The 16,950-nt window shown below is 42.2% G+C and overlaps 1 protein-coding gene across 3 annotated transcripts in view; it reads right to left on the reverse strand.

Annotated features, from left to right (window-relative positions):
* The window catches only part of ANTXR2 (ANTXR cell adhesion molecule 2), a 173,594-nt gene that overhangs the window by 129,348 nt on the left and 27,296 nt on the right, over positions 1-16,950 (reverse strand). For all 3 annotated transcript variants that reach the window (XM_084627183.1, XM_084627184.1, XM_084627182.1), the window contains 2 exons: positions 4,405-4,465; positions 2,674-2,769 (listed from right to left, as the gene is read on the reverse strand). In XM_084627183.1, the coding sequence (XP_084483309.1) occupies positions 2,674-2,769; positions 4,405-4,465 (157 nt within the window). The remainder of the gene's footprint in view (positions 1-2,673; positions 2,770-4,404; positions 4,466-16,950) is intronic.

Below are 16,950 nucleotides of genomic sequence, written 5' to 3' on the forward strand. Positions count from 1 at the left end.
AAGGTGCAGTGCATCAGAGAATCAGGCCCCTAGTGCCTAATGTTACTGGCCTATAATTCTAGAAGAGCTAACAACATCTGATGTCATGCATCAGTAGCACTTCTGGCACTGCATGTTGGTAGTAGCATTATTAGTAATAAATGCTAAAACGGAGGAAAGTCTGTAATATTATTGCTATTTTAGATGGGTAAACTGAGACATGGAGACGTCAGGTGAATTGCCCGTGGTCACAGAACAAGTCAGTGGCAGAGACAGGAATAGAACACCGGAGTCCTAACCACTAGGCAGCTGGTCTGCATGTAGATGCAAATATTCACATCCAAAGTACCCATATTTCCAAAACCTTCAGATATTTCTCCCAAAACTGAAATGTAGATAAAGAATAAAGAAAATCAATTTTGTTCTTCTGCATCTACAATGATCTAAATGTTTCAGATGTTCCCCAAGCCATCTGGATAATTACGTTTTACCAGAATACTGTAGTCAGATGTGCAAGAATTACTCCACCCTCCTCTGAATGGTAGCCACTTCTGACCTAGATCACAGCAACTTATTTATACTCTACAGTCAGAGCAAATCAGCACAAGTTTATGACAGGAAGTCAGAATGTCATATTCAGTTGAAATTGAAGGACAATTTATATAGACAGAATGTAATTACCCCATTTGACTTTAGCCAGACCACCTGGGCTAGCAAATTTACTCTTACAAACTGTTCTGCGAGATCTTTAACAAACACATGTGATCAGGACCTCATATCCTGAAGAGTGGAACAAATGTGATGGAAACACATTTGTGTACAGTAAGATAGGAATCTGGGGAAAAGTGAATGCATTGTATAAACTAGAAACTACTCAAAATCCTTGTGTTTTATTCTATACGCCTACTCTTAACTCATTTCTCAAATCATGGTTTATTTTTAAGGATATTTACTTCGTAAGGCAAAATACACCAAAATAGCGAACACCAAAAATAGCGGATGTTTACTAGGAGGGCCCAACTTGTAGTCATTTGTACCAGAACAAAGTGGGTGTAAAACATTACTGAATCAAAACAGAAGCTTTTTATATTCCCTTTGCAGTGGTGCAAATGACCACACAAGATGAAGGGGAACAAAGAATCAGGCCCTGAGTGTTTTCCTGAAATTTTACATTCTCTTTCCCTTATGATATTTGTTTAACTGAAGTTTCTAAGAGCTGTGTAAAATTAAGTCTGCTCGCTCTCTCATTAAGAGCTTTTCTGACTATGGATTAACTCCTGCAGTCCTTCACTCGGGCATCACTCCCAATGAAGTTAACTGGAGTTTTGCCTGAGTAAGAACTAAACACTGTTGGATCTGGCCAATTATGAATATTAATAAAAGCAAAAAATATAATGTAGAAAACTGTTCCCTTGGTACCGAAACATGAACACAGAAAGGTGTTTTTATTTGCAATCACCTTTTTTATACACAAATCCTCGAGGTAAAACGAGCACATTAAGCCACTACTATCCACACCCTATGGCTGTGTAGAGTTCATTTTTCAAATTGCTGAGCAGAACTTTCATGCACAGATCCAATTATTTGCTATAATTATTGGGAATTTCACAGCAGAGCTCCAGCAGGTCACTTATGTCAATTATTTTTACACAAATTATGGCAATGTTAAAATAATTTTCATACCATTCTGTTAATCTTATTATGTACTCTCACCTGTGCATAATATTTGCACTACAATGTTCCCATTACCTCTTACCATCAAAAGTGAAATAATTATTATATAACCCATGTAGGTCTATCCTGATGTACAATCAGTTAAAACTTGTATGCACTAATGCATTTTGCAAAACCCTTTTCCCTCTCTCTTGTTGCTTTTCTTAGGCCTGGTCTACACTTAAAAGTTTTACCAGCATAATTATTTCAGTTAGGAGTGCGATGTTTTTTGGTTATAAACAAAATAGTTATAGCAGTAAAAGCCCTAGTGTGAACACTGTTACATCAGCGTAAAGGTGCCTTACTCTGGAATAGCTTAGCCTGCTTCCTGAACTGGAATAAGTACTTTTATACTGGTGCTTATACTAATAAAGCTAATACTTCTATGCTGGACCCCGTGCCACAAGAGGCACGCGTTTTCTGCATAATCCTTGTGGCTTAGCCACCTCCTTGAGCAGAACCATAGCGGTTCCACTGCCAGGCAGGGATGTCCAGCGTTTTTATATGGAACTAGATTTGCTTCTGTGTACCTCAAACAGGTGACACTTTGACACTGACAACACAAGCCACCAATGTAACTCAAGCGTGACCTGGAACAACCACTTCTTGGGCTGAGAATGTGGGCCCATTCCTTGGCCTCTCTGCTGACACCTGCCCATTAGGAGCTAGTCTGACACCACCAACTTATTTCCTACAGGCTGCTGGACGGCTAAACATGAACAACAGCCTGCCGTTAATACCAACCTGGCCTGGATTCAAAATCACTGACCAAGAGGCAAAAACACTTATATCCCATTACCAGTCCTGTGAGCCATCGCAGTACCCTCCTTTATTATTTCACTTCATCCCTCCTCCCTTCTGATTTGCATAAAATAGAGACGTGACAGAGAAAATTCACAACAGTAAAAATAAACTTATATGACACACTTGTGGTGATTTATCCTGGATTCACTGCAGTTTATCTTAGACTTTCATACTTACTAATGGTGGTGCCATTTACATGGTAGGTGCAAGTAACACTATCTTGTCTTCTGCCCAGTGTGAAGCCACTTCCTCTGAGGACAACATGAAACTCCTCTGAAAACACAAAATTATCAGCCTTGAGTGGGCGTGGCAGATGCCAGGTTTATACAAGTCATCCAGCTACAAAACAGGGACCGCAGAGGCAGTAACATTGCAAACCTACTCATACCGCCTTGCTACAGTGCCCCAGTGTGCCTCACATTTCCCCTAGAGAGAACCAGCCTGCAGTGAGAGAGTAGTTTAGTTTCCATGCTTAAAGGACTTTGAAATGCATAAGACCACCTAGCAACTAAGGCGAGGCCATATCCTCATGCTCTGCAACAGAAAGGTCAACTTCATGAGTCTCAGCCCCACAAACAAGATACTATGTAAAGCACAGCAAGCCTACAAGTTCTTATTGAGCCCTACAATATAAGGTATATGGGCTTGAGACAAAACTCTTTGGAGTCAGTGGAAAGACTCCTGTTGACTTCAATGCACTTTGCATCTGGCCCTTTGAGAGCATCAGATATCGGCTGGCTTGAATTTGTTCTGAAAATTGGACGGTGATCATGAAGTTCTCTTTGAGTGACTAAAGAGTCTTTATTTATTTAAGCCATTGCTTGGAATCAAATAATCCAGTCACTTTTGTAATTTTTTTTTTTAACAAAACAACAGAACAACAAGATTTTGCAATAACCTTATTTTGCCTGAATTCAAAGCATATGTGGATTGTGAAATCAGAAAGAGGCAAAGAAAAAAAGTTAGGAATAGCTCAGACTCAGGGGAAATTAACACTTGCACTACCTTTCAAGTCTGGCCTGCAATTTTGTGTAACTATTCTCTAGCATTTTAACATATATTTCTTCTAGTAATACAAATCAGCAAACTGCTGTTTTCAGAATCACGTGGAAAAAAGTTGAAAGTCCATATGTCCATGGCATAGTGAAAATTATGATGAATGTATGTGATTACACTTATCAGGATTTTTAAAATCAAAAATGATCATAGCAGCTGTACATGGAGTTACATGTGAACGTATCATTACCCTGAATGCAAGAACAACAGTATAGCTTCTATGACAGATTCTGCTAGTCTCTTAGTGAAGGAAACTGATTTACTGTAATTCTGATTTCTTTTGACTAATTACAAGGTTACAGTATTTGTTTACATAACATATTTCTGTGACTTGAAATGTAACTTGATCCATTTCATTTGACATGGAAAATTGCATATACCTTTAAGGTGGACAATTGGGTAGTAAAACGCACGGCTTTGAGACCGGCATGGTGGTTTAGAGAATGTGCAGTGTATTGCCTCCGGAGTTTCTGGACTAGGACTATAGGGTGTTTGTACAGAGCCTAGTCCACGACTGGACTCCTAGATGCTATCTCAATACAAACAATTACTAATAATGATAGTAACAACATCGCTCAGTTTGTCATCCACTGGACAACATGGAGTTGCCAGACACAGGACTGAGAGTGGGAGCTGTTTGTCCATCCCTCAAAATTCTTACACTGCATTTATCCTAGGCTACAAGTGGAGGAGTTCGAGAACAACCATCCTAATAGGGAGGGAGAAGGAAGAATCCAATCCTTCCTTAATTCCTTTTCTGTCTAGTGGAGCCTTAGCTACACATTTTACACAAAGAGGAAAACAGCACTATCATAATTATTTGTATATTATTTTCCATTTCTAATAACTTACCTCCCACGCAGACACTTGATGGTTCCAAATATAAAATCTCTGTGCATGACTGCTTCAGTATCTATTGGGGGTGGGGGTGGGGGGAGAGGAGAGAATATCAAAATATGAATAAGATTTCGAAATACACCATCAGCAACTGAGATCACACCGAACAGTGAGACAAGAATGAACAATGCACATGTTTTTCACAAATGCAATGGGACAGAGTGCTTGGAATCAGCAACGCAACCGACGCTCTGGTCACTGTTTAAACCAATTAGGCCACAGGGAGGGCCTGATTAAGGAGAGGAGTTCCTGATTACCATGTTGGATCGTGATTGGGCAGCTAATGAGCTAACTGGTCCATTAACAAGAAGACCGGATCAAAGAGCACAGGAAGAAAGTGCAGTGGGGGAAGTAGCAGAAGAGAGAAAAAGTCTGATAGGCCCAGACAAAAGGGAGTTCACTGGGAAGAGAAGCCTTTTCTTCCCCTGCCTTTGAGGATGGGAGCAGTGCGTCCCCTGTCACATGCATATATTTTTTTAAAATGTACTGATTTCACATGTATGTGCTCTGTGAGAACACAATGGATGTTTCTGCAATAAAAATAAGGACCCGATCTTGCAAATTCTTACACACCTGTTTATTCTGAAATATTTCCTAAGCGTTGTACCACAGGGACTAATATGTTAACTTGGGACTCTATTCAGAACAAATATTAATGTCTGGTTTTGCCCTTGGAATTTCTGTGTAGCTTCCTAAATTCATTTCCTATGGATCCTAATCCTAACGTACAATCCAAAAGTGCCTGATCCAAAGCCCAGTGAAGTCAATGGGAGTCTTTCAATGGGCTTTGGGTCAGCGTCAAAGCATATATACCAAGTTTTGGCATTAATCCTCATGCAGAGCAGAACAGGAATGCCCAGAGCTCTCAAGGGTATTGGATTTTATGGGAGATTCTGCATTTCAGCTGAACCAGGCAGCCTTTTCTGCTACACCAACACATCAACCAATGCTCACCCAGAGATGAGGGAGAGAATGATTCACATACAGAATGCTCGTAAATCTAGGGGAAGGTGCACTCAGCCGGGAGCCAGAAGACCAAAGTTTCTGATCTCACCTCTACTGACTGCTCTTTATATGTCTGTGCATCTCAGAGTCCTTTTTATTAACTAATGCTTTGTGTGTGACTCACTTCTAGGATAAGGTATCATCCCACATTTTACAAACAGGTTGACTGACAAGGCTAAAAAACAAGATCATTAAAGCAGAGCGAGGACTAGAACCCAGGTCTCTACAATGGCAGCCCTCAGTCTTACCCAACTCAGCCACCTAGCATATCTATAGAAAGTCTGGCTATCCTGTTACAAGGCTGTTTGCAACTACCATGTTAACCATTAGTCAACACTCTCCCTAGTCATAAATATAAAAGAAAGGGTAACCACCTTTCTGTATACAGTGCTATAAAATCCCTCCTGGCCAGAGGCAAAATTCTTTCACTTGTAAAGGGTTAAGCAGTTAAGGTAACCCCACTGGCACCTGACCCAAAATGGCCAATGAGGGACAAGATTCTTTCAAATCTGGAGATGGAGGGGGACAAAGGGTTTGGGCTGTCTGTGCGATGCTTTTGCCGGGAACAGATCAGGAATGCAAGCCTTCCAACTCCTGTAAAGTTAGTAAGTAATCTATCTAGAAAATGTGTTAGATTTTCTTTTGTTTAATGGCTTGTAAAATAAGCTGTGCTGGAGGGAATATGTATTCCTGTTTTTGTGTCTTTTTGTAACTTAAGGTTTTGCCTAGAGGGATTCTCTATGTTTTGTATCCGATTACCCTGTAAAGTATTTACCATCCTGATTTTACAGAGGTGATTCTTTTACCTTTTCTTTAAATAAAATTCTTCTTTTAAGAACCTGATTGTTTTTCATTGTTCTTAAGATCCAAGGGTTTGGGTCTGTGTTTACCTGTACCAATTGGTGAGGATATTATTATCAAGCCTTCCCCATGAAAGGGGGTGTAGGGCTTGGGGGGATATTTTAGGGGAAGACGTCTCCAAGTGGGCTCTTTCCCTGTTCTTTGTTTAAAACTCTTGGTGGTGGCAGCATACTGGTTCAAGGATAAGGCAAAGTTTGTACCTTGGGGAGGTTTTTAACCTAAGCTGGTAAGAATAAGCTTAGGGGGTCTTTCATGCAGGTCCCCACATCTGTACCCTAGAGTTCAGAGTGGGGAAGGAACCTTGACACCCTACCAGAGTCCGGCTCAGAACCCAAGATTCCCAATCTCCAGCATTCCACTGATGTCCAGCAAATACTAGTGTAAGTTGCTGTCAAAATGTTTGTAGCTGGCCCACAACCAGATAATTGTTCTCCTCTAGCTCAGGTGGTAGAGATCAGTGCTGGCGTGTGACGTATACGGGTTCCAACACTACTGATGACTCACGAACAGAGGTCCTTCAAGTTCTACAAGATGGAATCTGATTTTCCACTGTTCTGTTTTTAAATGTTTAATTCATACCATGAAAAAAGCATCCTTAAAACAGGTTTTATAGTTTAAAAACCAGGATTTTCTGGCAACTCTGGCAAGACATGCAAAGAAAACACAGGTATTACACATATTGGTCATTGTCACACATTTTGATTGCTTTTGTCACAAACAGGCAGGCTTAAGGGTTGACAGGTATCGTGACAGGGTCAGGCCAGATGGCTACAGGAGAGTGACAGAAGGCAGATATATTAGCCCCAGGTTGAGTAGGTCCCTTTTCCCTGGGTAAGGCAACAGGGAAGGTTCCAGAACAATCAGGAACTTTCTGGAAACAAGACAGGCTGATTAGAACACCTGAAGCCAATTAAGAAGCCGCTAGAATCAATTAAGGCAGGCTAATCAGTGCACCTGGGTTTAAAAAGGAGCTCACTTCAGTTTGTGGCATGCATGCAAGGAGCTGGGAGCAAGAGGCGCTAGGAGCTGAGAGTGAGAACGCGTACTGCTGAAGGACTGAGGAGTACAAGCATTATCGGACACCAGGAGGAAGGTCCTGTGGTTAGGATAAAGAAGGTGTTGGGAAGAGGCCATGGAGAAGTAGCCCAGGGAGTTGTAGCTGTCGCACAGCTGTTCCAGGAGGCACTCTAGACAGCTGCATTCCACAGGGCCCTGGGCTAGAACCCAGAGTAGAGGGCGGGCCCGGATTCCCTCCATATCTCCCAACTCCTGGTCAGACACAGGAGGAGTTGACCTGGACTGTGGGTTCATGAAAACGGCCCAACTGAGGGCTGCTGTGAATCTCTGAGGCGAGCAAATCTGCCAATAAGCGCAAGACCCACCAAGGTAGAGAAGGAACTTTGTCACAGTATGGAAACACAGGTTTTCCTACATGCCCTGAAAGGATGATAAAAAAAAAATCACCCAAGTGAGCATGTTCAAAGAGAACATTAATCCATACAGGAGAAAAAGTTATCAGTGGATAACAGTCACATTGAGACAAATTTCAACATTTTTACTCCTTCTGTCTGCCTGAGCTCCAAATATCATTCAAAGGCTGTGGATCATGAGAGATCAACGGTTATTTTGCCTGTTTGTGAAAAGGACACACATAACCCACCTTCCTGGCTATTTGCCACAAACAGGGTTTTATCTCAGGAATGACAAACTATTTTCTTTCTCTCTTTTGGCACACACAAAAACAGCATGAAAACCAACCATTCTTGACCACTTGGCAAGGGCTTGAAAAATCCACTTCCCAGTGGTATCAGTCACTGTGCTCCTGTGTCAAGGAGCATGAGACACTATTCCAGTATCTATCACAGTCACAGATAAATTTCCTGCAAAAGAAATGGTCCTGGAAGTTCTCTACAGTCCAGTCATATAAACCCACTGTTGCCTAGTCTGTGTCTACACTTAAAATGCTACAGCTGCCACTATGCAGTGTGGACACTAACTATAACAACAGGAGGGGCTCTCTCTTTGCTGAAAGCAGTGCACCTCCCTGAGAGCTAGGTTGACAGAAGAATTCTTCCACCTGCCTTGCGTCTACAGAGGGGTAGGTCTCACACCCCAGAGAGAGGTGGCTATGGCAATGTAAGTTTTCAGTGTAGACCAGCCCCTAGTTCTTACTCCATGAGACAAAGCCCCAGCCAGCTCATGACCAGACACCGTGCCAATCCACCCATAGGCATCCAAAAGACCACAAAAGTATCTGTAGGTATTGAGTCTTTAATCCTATGTTTAACTGAATCATAAATCTAGCTCTGACATGGGTCCAATTTTGTGACCGCATACAACGAGCCTGCCAAGTCACGTGGATTTGGTAATATCTTTTACTGGACCAACTTCTGTTGGCAAGAGAGACAAGAAGTTGGTCCAATAAAAGATATTACGTCAACTGCCTTGTCTCGCTAATATCCTGGGACCGACACAGCTACATTGCGTAAGTCAGGTGGACGTCATTCAGATATGGTCTCCTCAACACCTAATATTTTTTTTTGGACCACTCAATGGCAGATTAAGTGGAAACTGCAAGAGTCAGTCAGTCAAAAGTACAAGCTGGTTCTGCCAGGCTAAGCAGGATTACAGTCATGGAAGGGGAGCGACATATCGAGCCCCCAACATGTTCATATGTTGCAAGAGATAAATCTATCTACACATGTGGCCCTCATTACTACAGTATCTAAGCACCTCACAACCAATAATCGACTTTATTATCCTCACAACAGCCCTGTAAGGTAGGGAGGTACCATCCCCAGGTACCAGAGAATTACTGGTAGACTAAATAACCTGCCCAAGTTCTGCCTGACTAGGAATTGAACCCAGCCTTCCTGAATCCCAGTCTGGTGCCATCTTCACTCAGCCATGCTATGTAGCAATTTTCTCAGTGTGTAGCCAGTTAATCTTATCCTCTTAAATCCAATATACATTTAAATTGGGTTTCACAGTTGTGTAACAGTAAATTTGGCAAGGAAGAGCTCCAGTTTTGTTCAATGATTAATATTCATTACAGCAGCCAAAAAGCTGCTCTAGCTTACACCAGCTGCCAGTGGTCCTAAGAGACCTGTTACAACAGCCAAGGATTGTCAGAGCACACCAAAGGCCCTGCCACACCCACTAACCTGGCTTCAGGCAGGCAGAGTGATGCAGGAACAGCAACACTGGCTCTACATCATCAGAGGAGTCTCATCACCGATGATCCTTCTTTGCTGGCTACCCTGGCTTTTAGGCTTTGCAATGGTGATACAGTGCAAAGTGACTGTTGCGCAGGGAAGAATCTGGGTCTCTTTTTTTCTTGTTCCAATACAGAGCCATCAAATTAAAAACACATTTGGTCCCACAATAGCAGCAGCAAGCGTGTGAACACTTCCACTCCTTCATCTCAGTGACTTCTGGGCACATTCTGCCTCCTACTAACGCTACTCACCTCACCCAGGTGTGGACTTGAAAAGGTGGAGACCATTTAAATGGGATATGGGCATTTTTCCCTTTTTCTTTTAGAAAAAAAAAGTGAGGAAATTAAACAAAGCATGGTATTCCTTCAGTTAAAAATTCATGGTAAAAGCACTGTTTTTTCTTATAAGGAAATTTACTCTCATGAATAGGCCTATTTAAGTCAATTGGACTATTCATCTGCTTAGAGTTAAACACATGTATGACTGTCTGCAGGGCTGGGGCCTTGTATACTAAAGGTCGGATCTTCAAAAGTGCTCAGTATTGGCCTAACCCTGCTCTCGTAAGAGTCAATGGGATTGTTACCAGAAACAATGGGAGAAGGATTGGGGCAACACATAAGAACAGCCCTACTGTCTTCCGACAACGGCCAATGCCAGCTGTCCCAGAGGGAGTGAACAGAACAGGTGATCGTACTGCACTTTTGAAAATCCCAGCCCACAGCAATTCGTCAAGACTCTCTCCGTGATCTGGCGCATGTGGCACCTTTCAGTCAGAAAAACTCCCTCCCTCACACCTCCTTTTAGGTTTTGTTTTTATTACTCCACCCTGTTTGCTGGCGGTTTCTGTTGCTGCATTCCAGACCCAGGACCAAGCGGGGACAATTACAAAATAGCTGCATGTGCCAATTTCCTTCTTTTCTTAAAGCCAAAAGGCACAAAAGCAGATATGGATAAAGATACGGCTTAGAGAGATTTATCAGATCTGAGGCACAAAAAATGAGCGTTAGTAAAGAGTTCAGGCTATATTCACCCCCCTGGCACCAGTTATTTCACAATTCCAACAGTAGATGTCCTGCTGGGACAATCTGACGCCAAGTGTGAAAAGATTTTTTTTTTAAATACTGTCATTAGAAGTAAACAGTTGCCTTGACACAAAATTTCCATAACTTAAACTATTCTTTTTCTTCACTTGGCTTGAGAAAGCCCCCATTCTTCCCCAAGAGCTTCAAAAGTTCTTGGCAAAGACACGTCTGGGTGTGCACGATTCCTCAACTTTATTTCTTAACTCTCGATATGAAGGCCAAGGGGTTTCCTAAAGGATAAAACCTGCATGGCTCGCTTTGACTTGCAATGTAAAGGTACTTAACCTTGCTGTCTCTAGGACATTAAAAACTAGGCTGTTCCCAACCTTCAAAAATCTTCAGTCCCTAATGGCCTGTGCTAAAAAAAGTAACAGCATTACAGAAAACTACTTTATCATCCCTAAACTTCCTTCTGTGGAGCAACAATCACCTCACATACACACCCCTGAGGAGCAGAATTTAAAAAAAAAGAAAAAACCGCCCTGTAATCATTTGATATTACAAACATATGGGACCTCACTGGAAACAGAAACATCAGCCTATTGTCTTTCCTCAAAAATAAGTTTTCCCTTCCTGCTTCAATTCTCCCATTTTACCAGAAATCTGGTCATTCCTTCACAGCAATACTTACGCACAGGGCCAGATTCCCCATCTTCCACAGAGTGGAAGTGAGAAGGATCATCCAGGTAATGGGGCAAATCTTGCTACTCCTACCCATGAACGTGAGCAGTGCCAGTGACTTCACGGGGCTGCTCATCTAAGTGTAAGGCAACTGGATTAGCCATCATAATGGGAAAAAGAAAATGTCTTCAAAGATAGGCAAGCCACACTAATTCTGTCACTCTCAGGAGAGAGAGAGATATTTGCCCCTTAAAAGGATGTATGGGAATGTCTTATCCTTTCTCCCCCCCCCCCACTTCTGTCTCTGCCCCCCACTCTTTTTTCTGGTTTTCTTTCTTCTTCTTCTTCCTTCTGCAATGTTATTTCATAGAAGTCAACAAAGCGCACCTACACTTCACTAAAATGCTCATGCCTTTCCTTTTTTAAAAAAATATCTAAATACTGTCAAACTCTTTGATCCAAACTAGGTTTGATAATTTGTTTCCTTGGTGCCCCATCCATTGTTAGATATGCACGGGGAACCTGAGCCAAATCCCAATTACTCCCATTGATTTCAACTGACTTTGCCTAGCCCCTTAAGAAATACATCCTCCCCCACATGCCAGGCTGCAGATCTCCCTGCAGGGCTTTCACTGAAGGCCAGAGCCTGTAGTAGCCCCCAGCCATATGGGATATCAATGGACAGAGGATATGCTAGCAGTAGATCCACACAGAACTCCCACACCTTAACTGGCCCTCCCTTGTCCCAGAACTAAACACTCCTGCACCTCCCCACACAGGGAACCCCGACACAGGCCTTGAGCAGTTCACCCAAATCCTCCTCCCACCTCAAATAGGGTAGGATTTTCCAAAGCACCCAGCATTGGCCTACTTTACTCCCATTCAAGTCAATGGGAGTTGTACCATAGACTTCACAAGGAGCGGAGTTTGGCCAACACAGAGGGTTTATTGAAAATTCCTCCTGCGGGTGAACGATGACGGTTTTGCTACATCTGGAATTCTCTCAGACCAAGGAGGATGCCCCATAGTGAATGACTTGAACTGTGTTTTTGCATTTTTGCCCATTGCTCCAATTTACCTGAAAGAGTGTAATGTGCAAATGAACAGATAAATAGTTTCATTCCCCTTTTTGAAAAATCTATTCTGAAACTCACTTGTTGTGGAAAACTCAGGCACAACAGAAAGTGCAATAGGTCCGCAACACTGCAATGCCACCGTCAAAAGACAATCCGTAATTTTGAATTCCATTCTTTCCTGGCTCAGGACAATGAAGCAGAATGATTTTGTGCTGCAAATTCATTATTTACAAATTCACTGCACACAATTCAAGTTGACATAATTACTATATAAGGCCGTCCTTGAATAGGACTCTGCTTCAATAAGTACTCTGCTGACATACAATAAATTCAAACAACTGTAAACTTCCTTGATAAAGTTGCATGCAGGGGAGAGATTCAAGGAGCTGATGTCATCTATTCTACTTCCAGAGTTCCATGCCAAATACAGAGCCCTATTTTCCCCTGCACATAAAGGCCTTGCTTCCAAGGAATTCCCTGACTGCCAGCTGCCCCACAAACACATATTTTCCCATAGCCCAGAGTGTAGAATCAAGTAGACACTCACTATTCCCTTTAGCCCCATTCCCTCCAGCCCTGTCCCCACTCATGGAAATCTTCTAGGATCCGGAGGAGCACCTCCAGGGTACTCCATAGACATACATGCAGCTCTTGTACCCCGGCCTGAATATAGGGCACAGGCTGCTATCGAAGTGGAGGGGATGGTAGGGGCTACAAATATCAGAGCGGGGAGCTTATACCACAAACTTTCTGCATAAGCTAAAATTTCAGGAAATTCGGGGATTTCCATGGCTCAACAAACTAACTTCTTCATTTTTCCTGCACATAATGCAACATTTTCTTTTCCCTTATGTACAATTTTAAGAAAAGAAAAAGAAATGGCACTAACAAAAGCTGTGCCCATCACCCCTCTGATCACTCTGCCCCCCCCTATCTCTTTTTAAACTGTAAGTTCTTGAGTGCAGAGATCATGCTACCCTATGCATGTCCAGACAGATTATCACACACTAGGGCCTTGATTCTCACTGGAGTCTTTGGATGCTGCCTCAATATAACCACCACCACTTGTGGGGACATAACATGCATTCACTGGTTGAAGATAGGAAATACATCACCAGGTCTGATCAGCAGTCGGATTTTGCAGGGCAACAAGACAATTAAAGGGCCTGATCCTCATTTAGATGTGTTGCACCATTCTGTAAATGTGAAGGGGTTTTAAAGTGAGGGTAAATGTAGTTTACGCCCACTTTAAGCAGCCGTAGGGATTATCTACATGCAGGGGGTGTGATATGCTCTAAAAGGGTGTGATTTCTAAAGCGCACTAACATATTGTGCTTTAACTGGCCTGTGGAGACCCTGCTGGTGTGCTTTAACATAGTGCTGTTTGCAACAGTACTACATTAAAGCGCACTAAGGAACCTTTAGTGCACACCAGTAGGGTCTGCATGGACCAATTAGCGCGCTTTAGAAACCATGCCCTTAGTTATCATGAGAATTGGGTCCTCCATGAAAATGGTCAGGGCTTTAAACATTCACTCTCCCATTCACCAGCAGCGAGCAATAAACGTGCCATGACAAGTGAGCAGTTAAAACCATCTACTTCTGCAGAATTAAATCTTCATTGTTGAAAACTATTACATTTCTACCCTCGATGGCGGGAAGACAACCTTCCAATGTCAGTCAATGAAGGGAGTCTTCCTGAATCTGCAAACTATAACAACAAGCACTTCCGCTGCTCCTCCTTCAATCTCACAAAAAAAGAAGCAGAGTGAGATCCACAAGGATGTGATCAGTTTCACACGGCTATTCAGAGTTGTAAGTCAGAACAAAGAATCACATCAGTGTCACTCTGAGCAAAAGCACAATCAGCAACAGGAACTATTCATGGGAGAAAAGAACCCAAACCATGAAAGAGAGGTTGTGTATCTGAGAACCCGACCCAGAGACACATCTGGCAGAAGCCAGGAAGCTGGGAGTAGTAGGAACATCCCCTGCCCTTCTCCCAAACACACACAATTTATTTGGCTGAGCAGGTGAACAGCAAATTCCTTGTCCTTTCCAGCAGCCAAAGGATGCATTTTAAAGAATTTTAAATATTAGCAGACTAACACAGCTGCTACTCTGAAACCTGTCATTTTAAAGAACAGAGTTATCACTGCGATCTTAAAAGCAAACAGCATCAATACATCACATGTTCAGCGTCAAGAGAGAGACACTGCAGAGATCTCAAGAGACAGTTCGAGGCAACAAAGCTGGAACTTTCATGAAGTCACATATGGCCATTAAGTGAATGGATAATCTACAAAATAGTTTTCACAGTCAGAAGTGTTTATTAGTAATAAGGGGCTAAGCACTTCTGAGTCCATACAGTTTATCAAAGATATGCAAGATAACCCATGGGCACATGAGCACCAACTCATCTCTGCTGTAACTCCACTGACTTAATAACATTACATCAGGACTGAATGATGGGAATTCTCCTATCGACCTAGCACTGTCTGCTCCGTGGGTTAGGTTGGTTTACCTGCATCCCTCTGAGACATAGTTATAGTGACCTAATTTGCTACTGTAGACCAGGCCTCAGTTGTGCTATTATGGTTCAGTCCAATTTTGCCTCTCCGCCAGGAGGTTGGGAGTTTAGGTCCTGGTCTAGCAGAACACTTAACCACATACTTAACTTTTAGCGTGTAAACAGTCCCACTGACTTCACTGGGAATACACACTGGTTTAAAGTCAAGCACATGCTCCGGTGCCTTGCTGGCTCAGGGTTTTAAAGTCATATGCCAAGACTAAGGTGCACACCCAATTCTGTCATAGAAGTGCAGTACTTCGGATGCGCTCAATTTTAAGAAACACTGTCCCTTGTATGGCCACTACGTAGAATAATCTATCTAATGTTATTACAAGCTTGTCTGATCTGGGTTTACTAACTCGTTAATACATAGGTTTTTGGTAATCAGACTTTTTTGGACTGTGACCAACTGCTTAGTTTTTTCTCTCTTTTTAAGAAACTTTTTCTGTTCTGGAAAGTTGATAAGTTGAAAGTTCCACAGTCCGTAATTTATCACGTCTCTTTCTCAAGTAATTTCAGCTGCAGCCAAGACAGAGGAGGGTTATGTGCAGGAGTGGTTCAGCTGCTTCAGGGATATCTGAAGCTCCGTGCAAGTTCACAACTAGACATTATTTAAAGCCTCTGAAAAAAGCCCAACAGCTATGTCAGGCCTTGAATTTGGGGGCAATTCCTTTCTACTGAACTGGTTTCCAAATAAGAGGTTTATAAGTACAATAGTTAGACTGGATGTCTGCAGTGTGTAGCTCTACACAATTTCTGCTCTAACCCTTCCTGTTCTGCAGCCTCATGTTTACCTCACTGTACACTTTATAAAGCAGCATAGTGGTTAGCCATTCTACTTCATTCATATAGGATTTAATTCAATCAGAGGCATTTGACAGAAACACAGTCAGTTCTTGACCCTGTACACTGAACCCAGAGGAGCCTAAAGCTGAGTAAATTAAAAACAGTATCATGTTTGGTTAAAAATATTTCAGCTGGGGGTGGGGGAAAACACCTACACCAATAATCATATTAGCAGTTGCATAAAAACAGAAGCTGAACTGACGAATTATGAAAAGGCAGCCCAAGTAAAATAGAGATCACCATTGCTTCTAGCCTTTAGGAACTCCCCTCTCAGCCACCTCTTTGTGCTACACTTGCCTCATTTCAGTCTTGTCACAGCCTTGACACTGCTTGGGCAAGCACCTTCTCCTCTGGATCCCCTGTTGTCTGCAACAAGCTGCTACATTCGCTTCCCCTCAGACCAGCGTAAATCACGAATAATTGCACTGACATCAATGTATATTGGGGTAAGTGATATGAGAACCGAGGCTTCTCTCTTTTCAGATCCTAGCTAAACACAACTATTTTCCCCTTTGCTAGTTCCTCTTAACGTGCTCTCCCTCTGCTGCCGTTATACATGTAACAGAGCAACTAGATAGTTTGCAGTAAAGCTGTGAGGTATTTCAGGTACAAATTCTTATGAAAGGTACTACATAATGTGATTGTACTGCATGGTATTACACACCCTGCTAAAAATATCTTTTCCTGTCACTGTTTCAACACATTTCATGTTCAGGGGCCCTTAAGAAAACAGTACATTAGCAACAACTTGTGATCGACATAACTGTACATTGACAATTAACAAAATATGTTAAGTGTCAATTCATTTCACGGCATCATTTGATTTTGCTTAGCCCCAGTCTGCAGTTCAAAAGTTTTGGCAGCCGCTAGCACCATAAATCATAACTCTCCTGGCATCTGTTCCTTCCATAAAACTACACATTGAGTTCAGGATTCTGGGCAGGTCATCAAACACAGCTGGATTCTTTTCAGAGCAACCGTATCAATTTTCAAGTCTATTTAATGTTTTGAAAACAATAAATGGGACGGGCACACAAGAGATTTGTTTCCCTAAATTAAGAGATTAGCATACCACAGATTATTGGAGGAAGAGCTCGGAGAGATTTTAGTCACACTCAGCACATCAATATTTTGAACAATGCAAGCTTTTCAAGATTCCTGGTGGGTGGGTGTTATTCACTGCAGATTTATTTCTAATCTACACCTCCATTTGTCTTCAT

The sequence above is a fragment of the Lepidochelys olivacea genome (genome assembly GCF_965140295.1).
Source record: "Lepidochelys olivacea isolate rLepOli2 genome assembly, chromosome: 4".
Lineage (NCBI taxonomy): Eukaryota > Metazoa > Chordata > Testudines > Cheloniidae > Lepidochelys > Lepidochelys olivacea.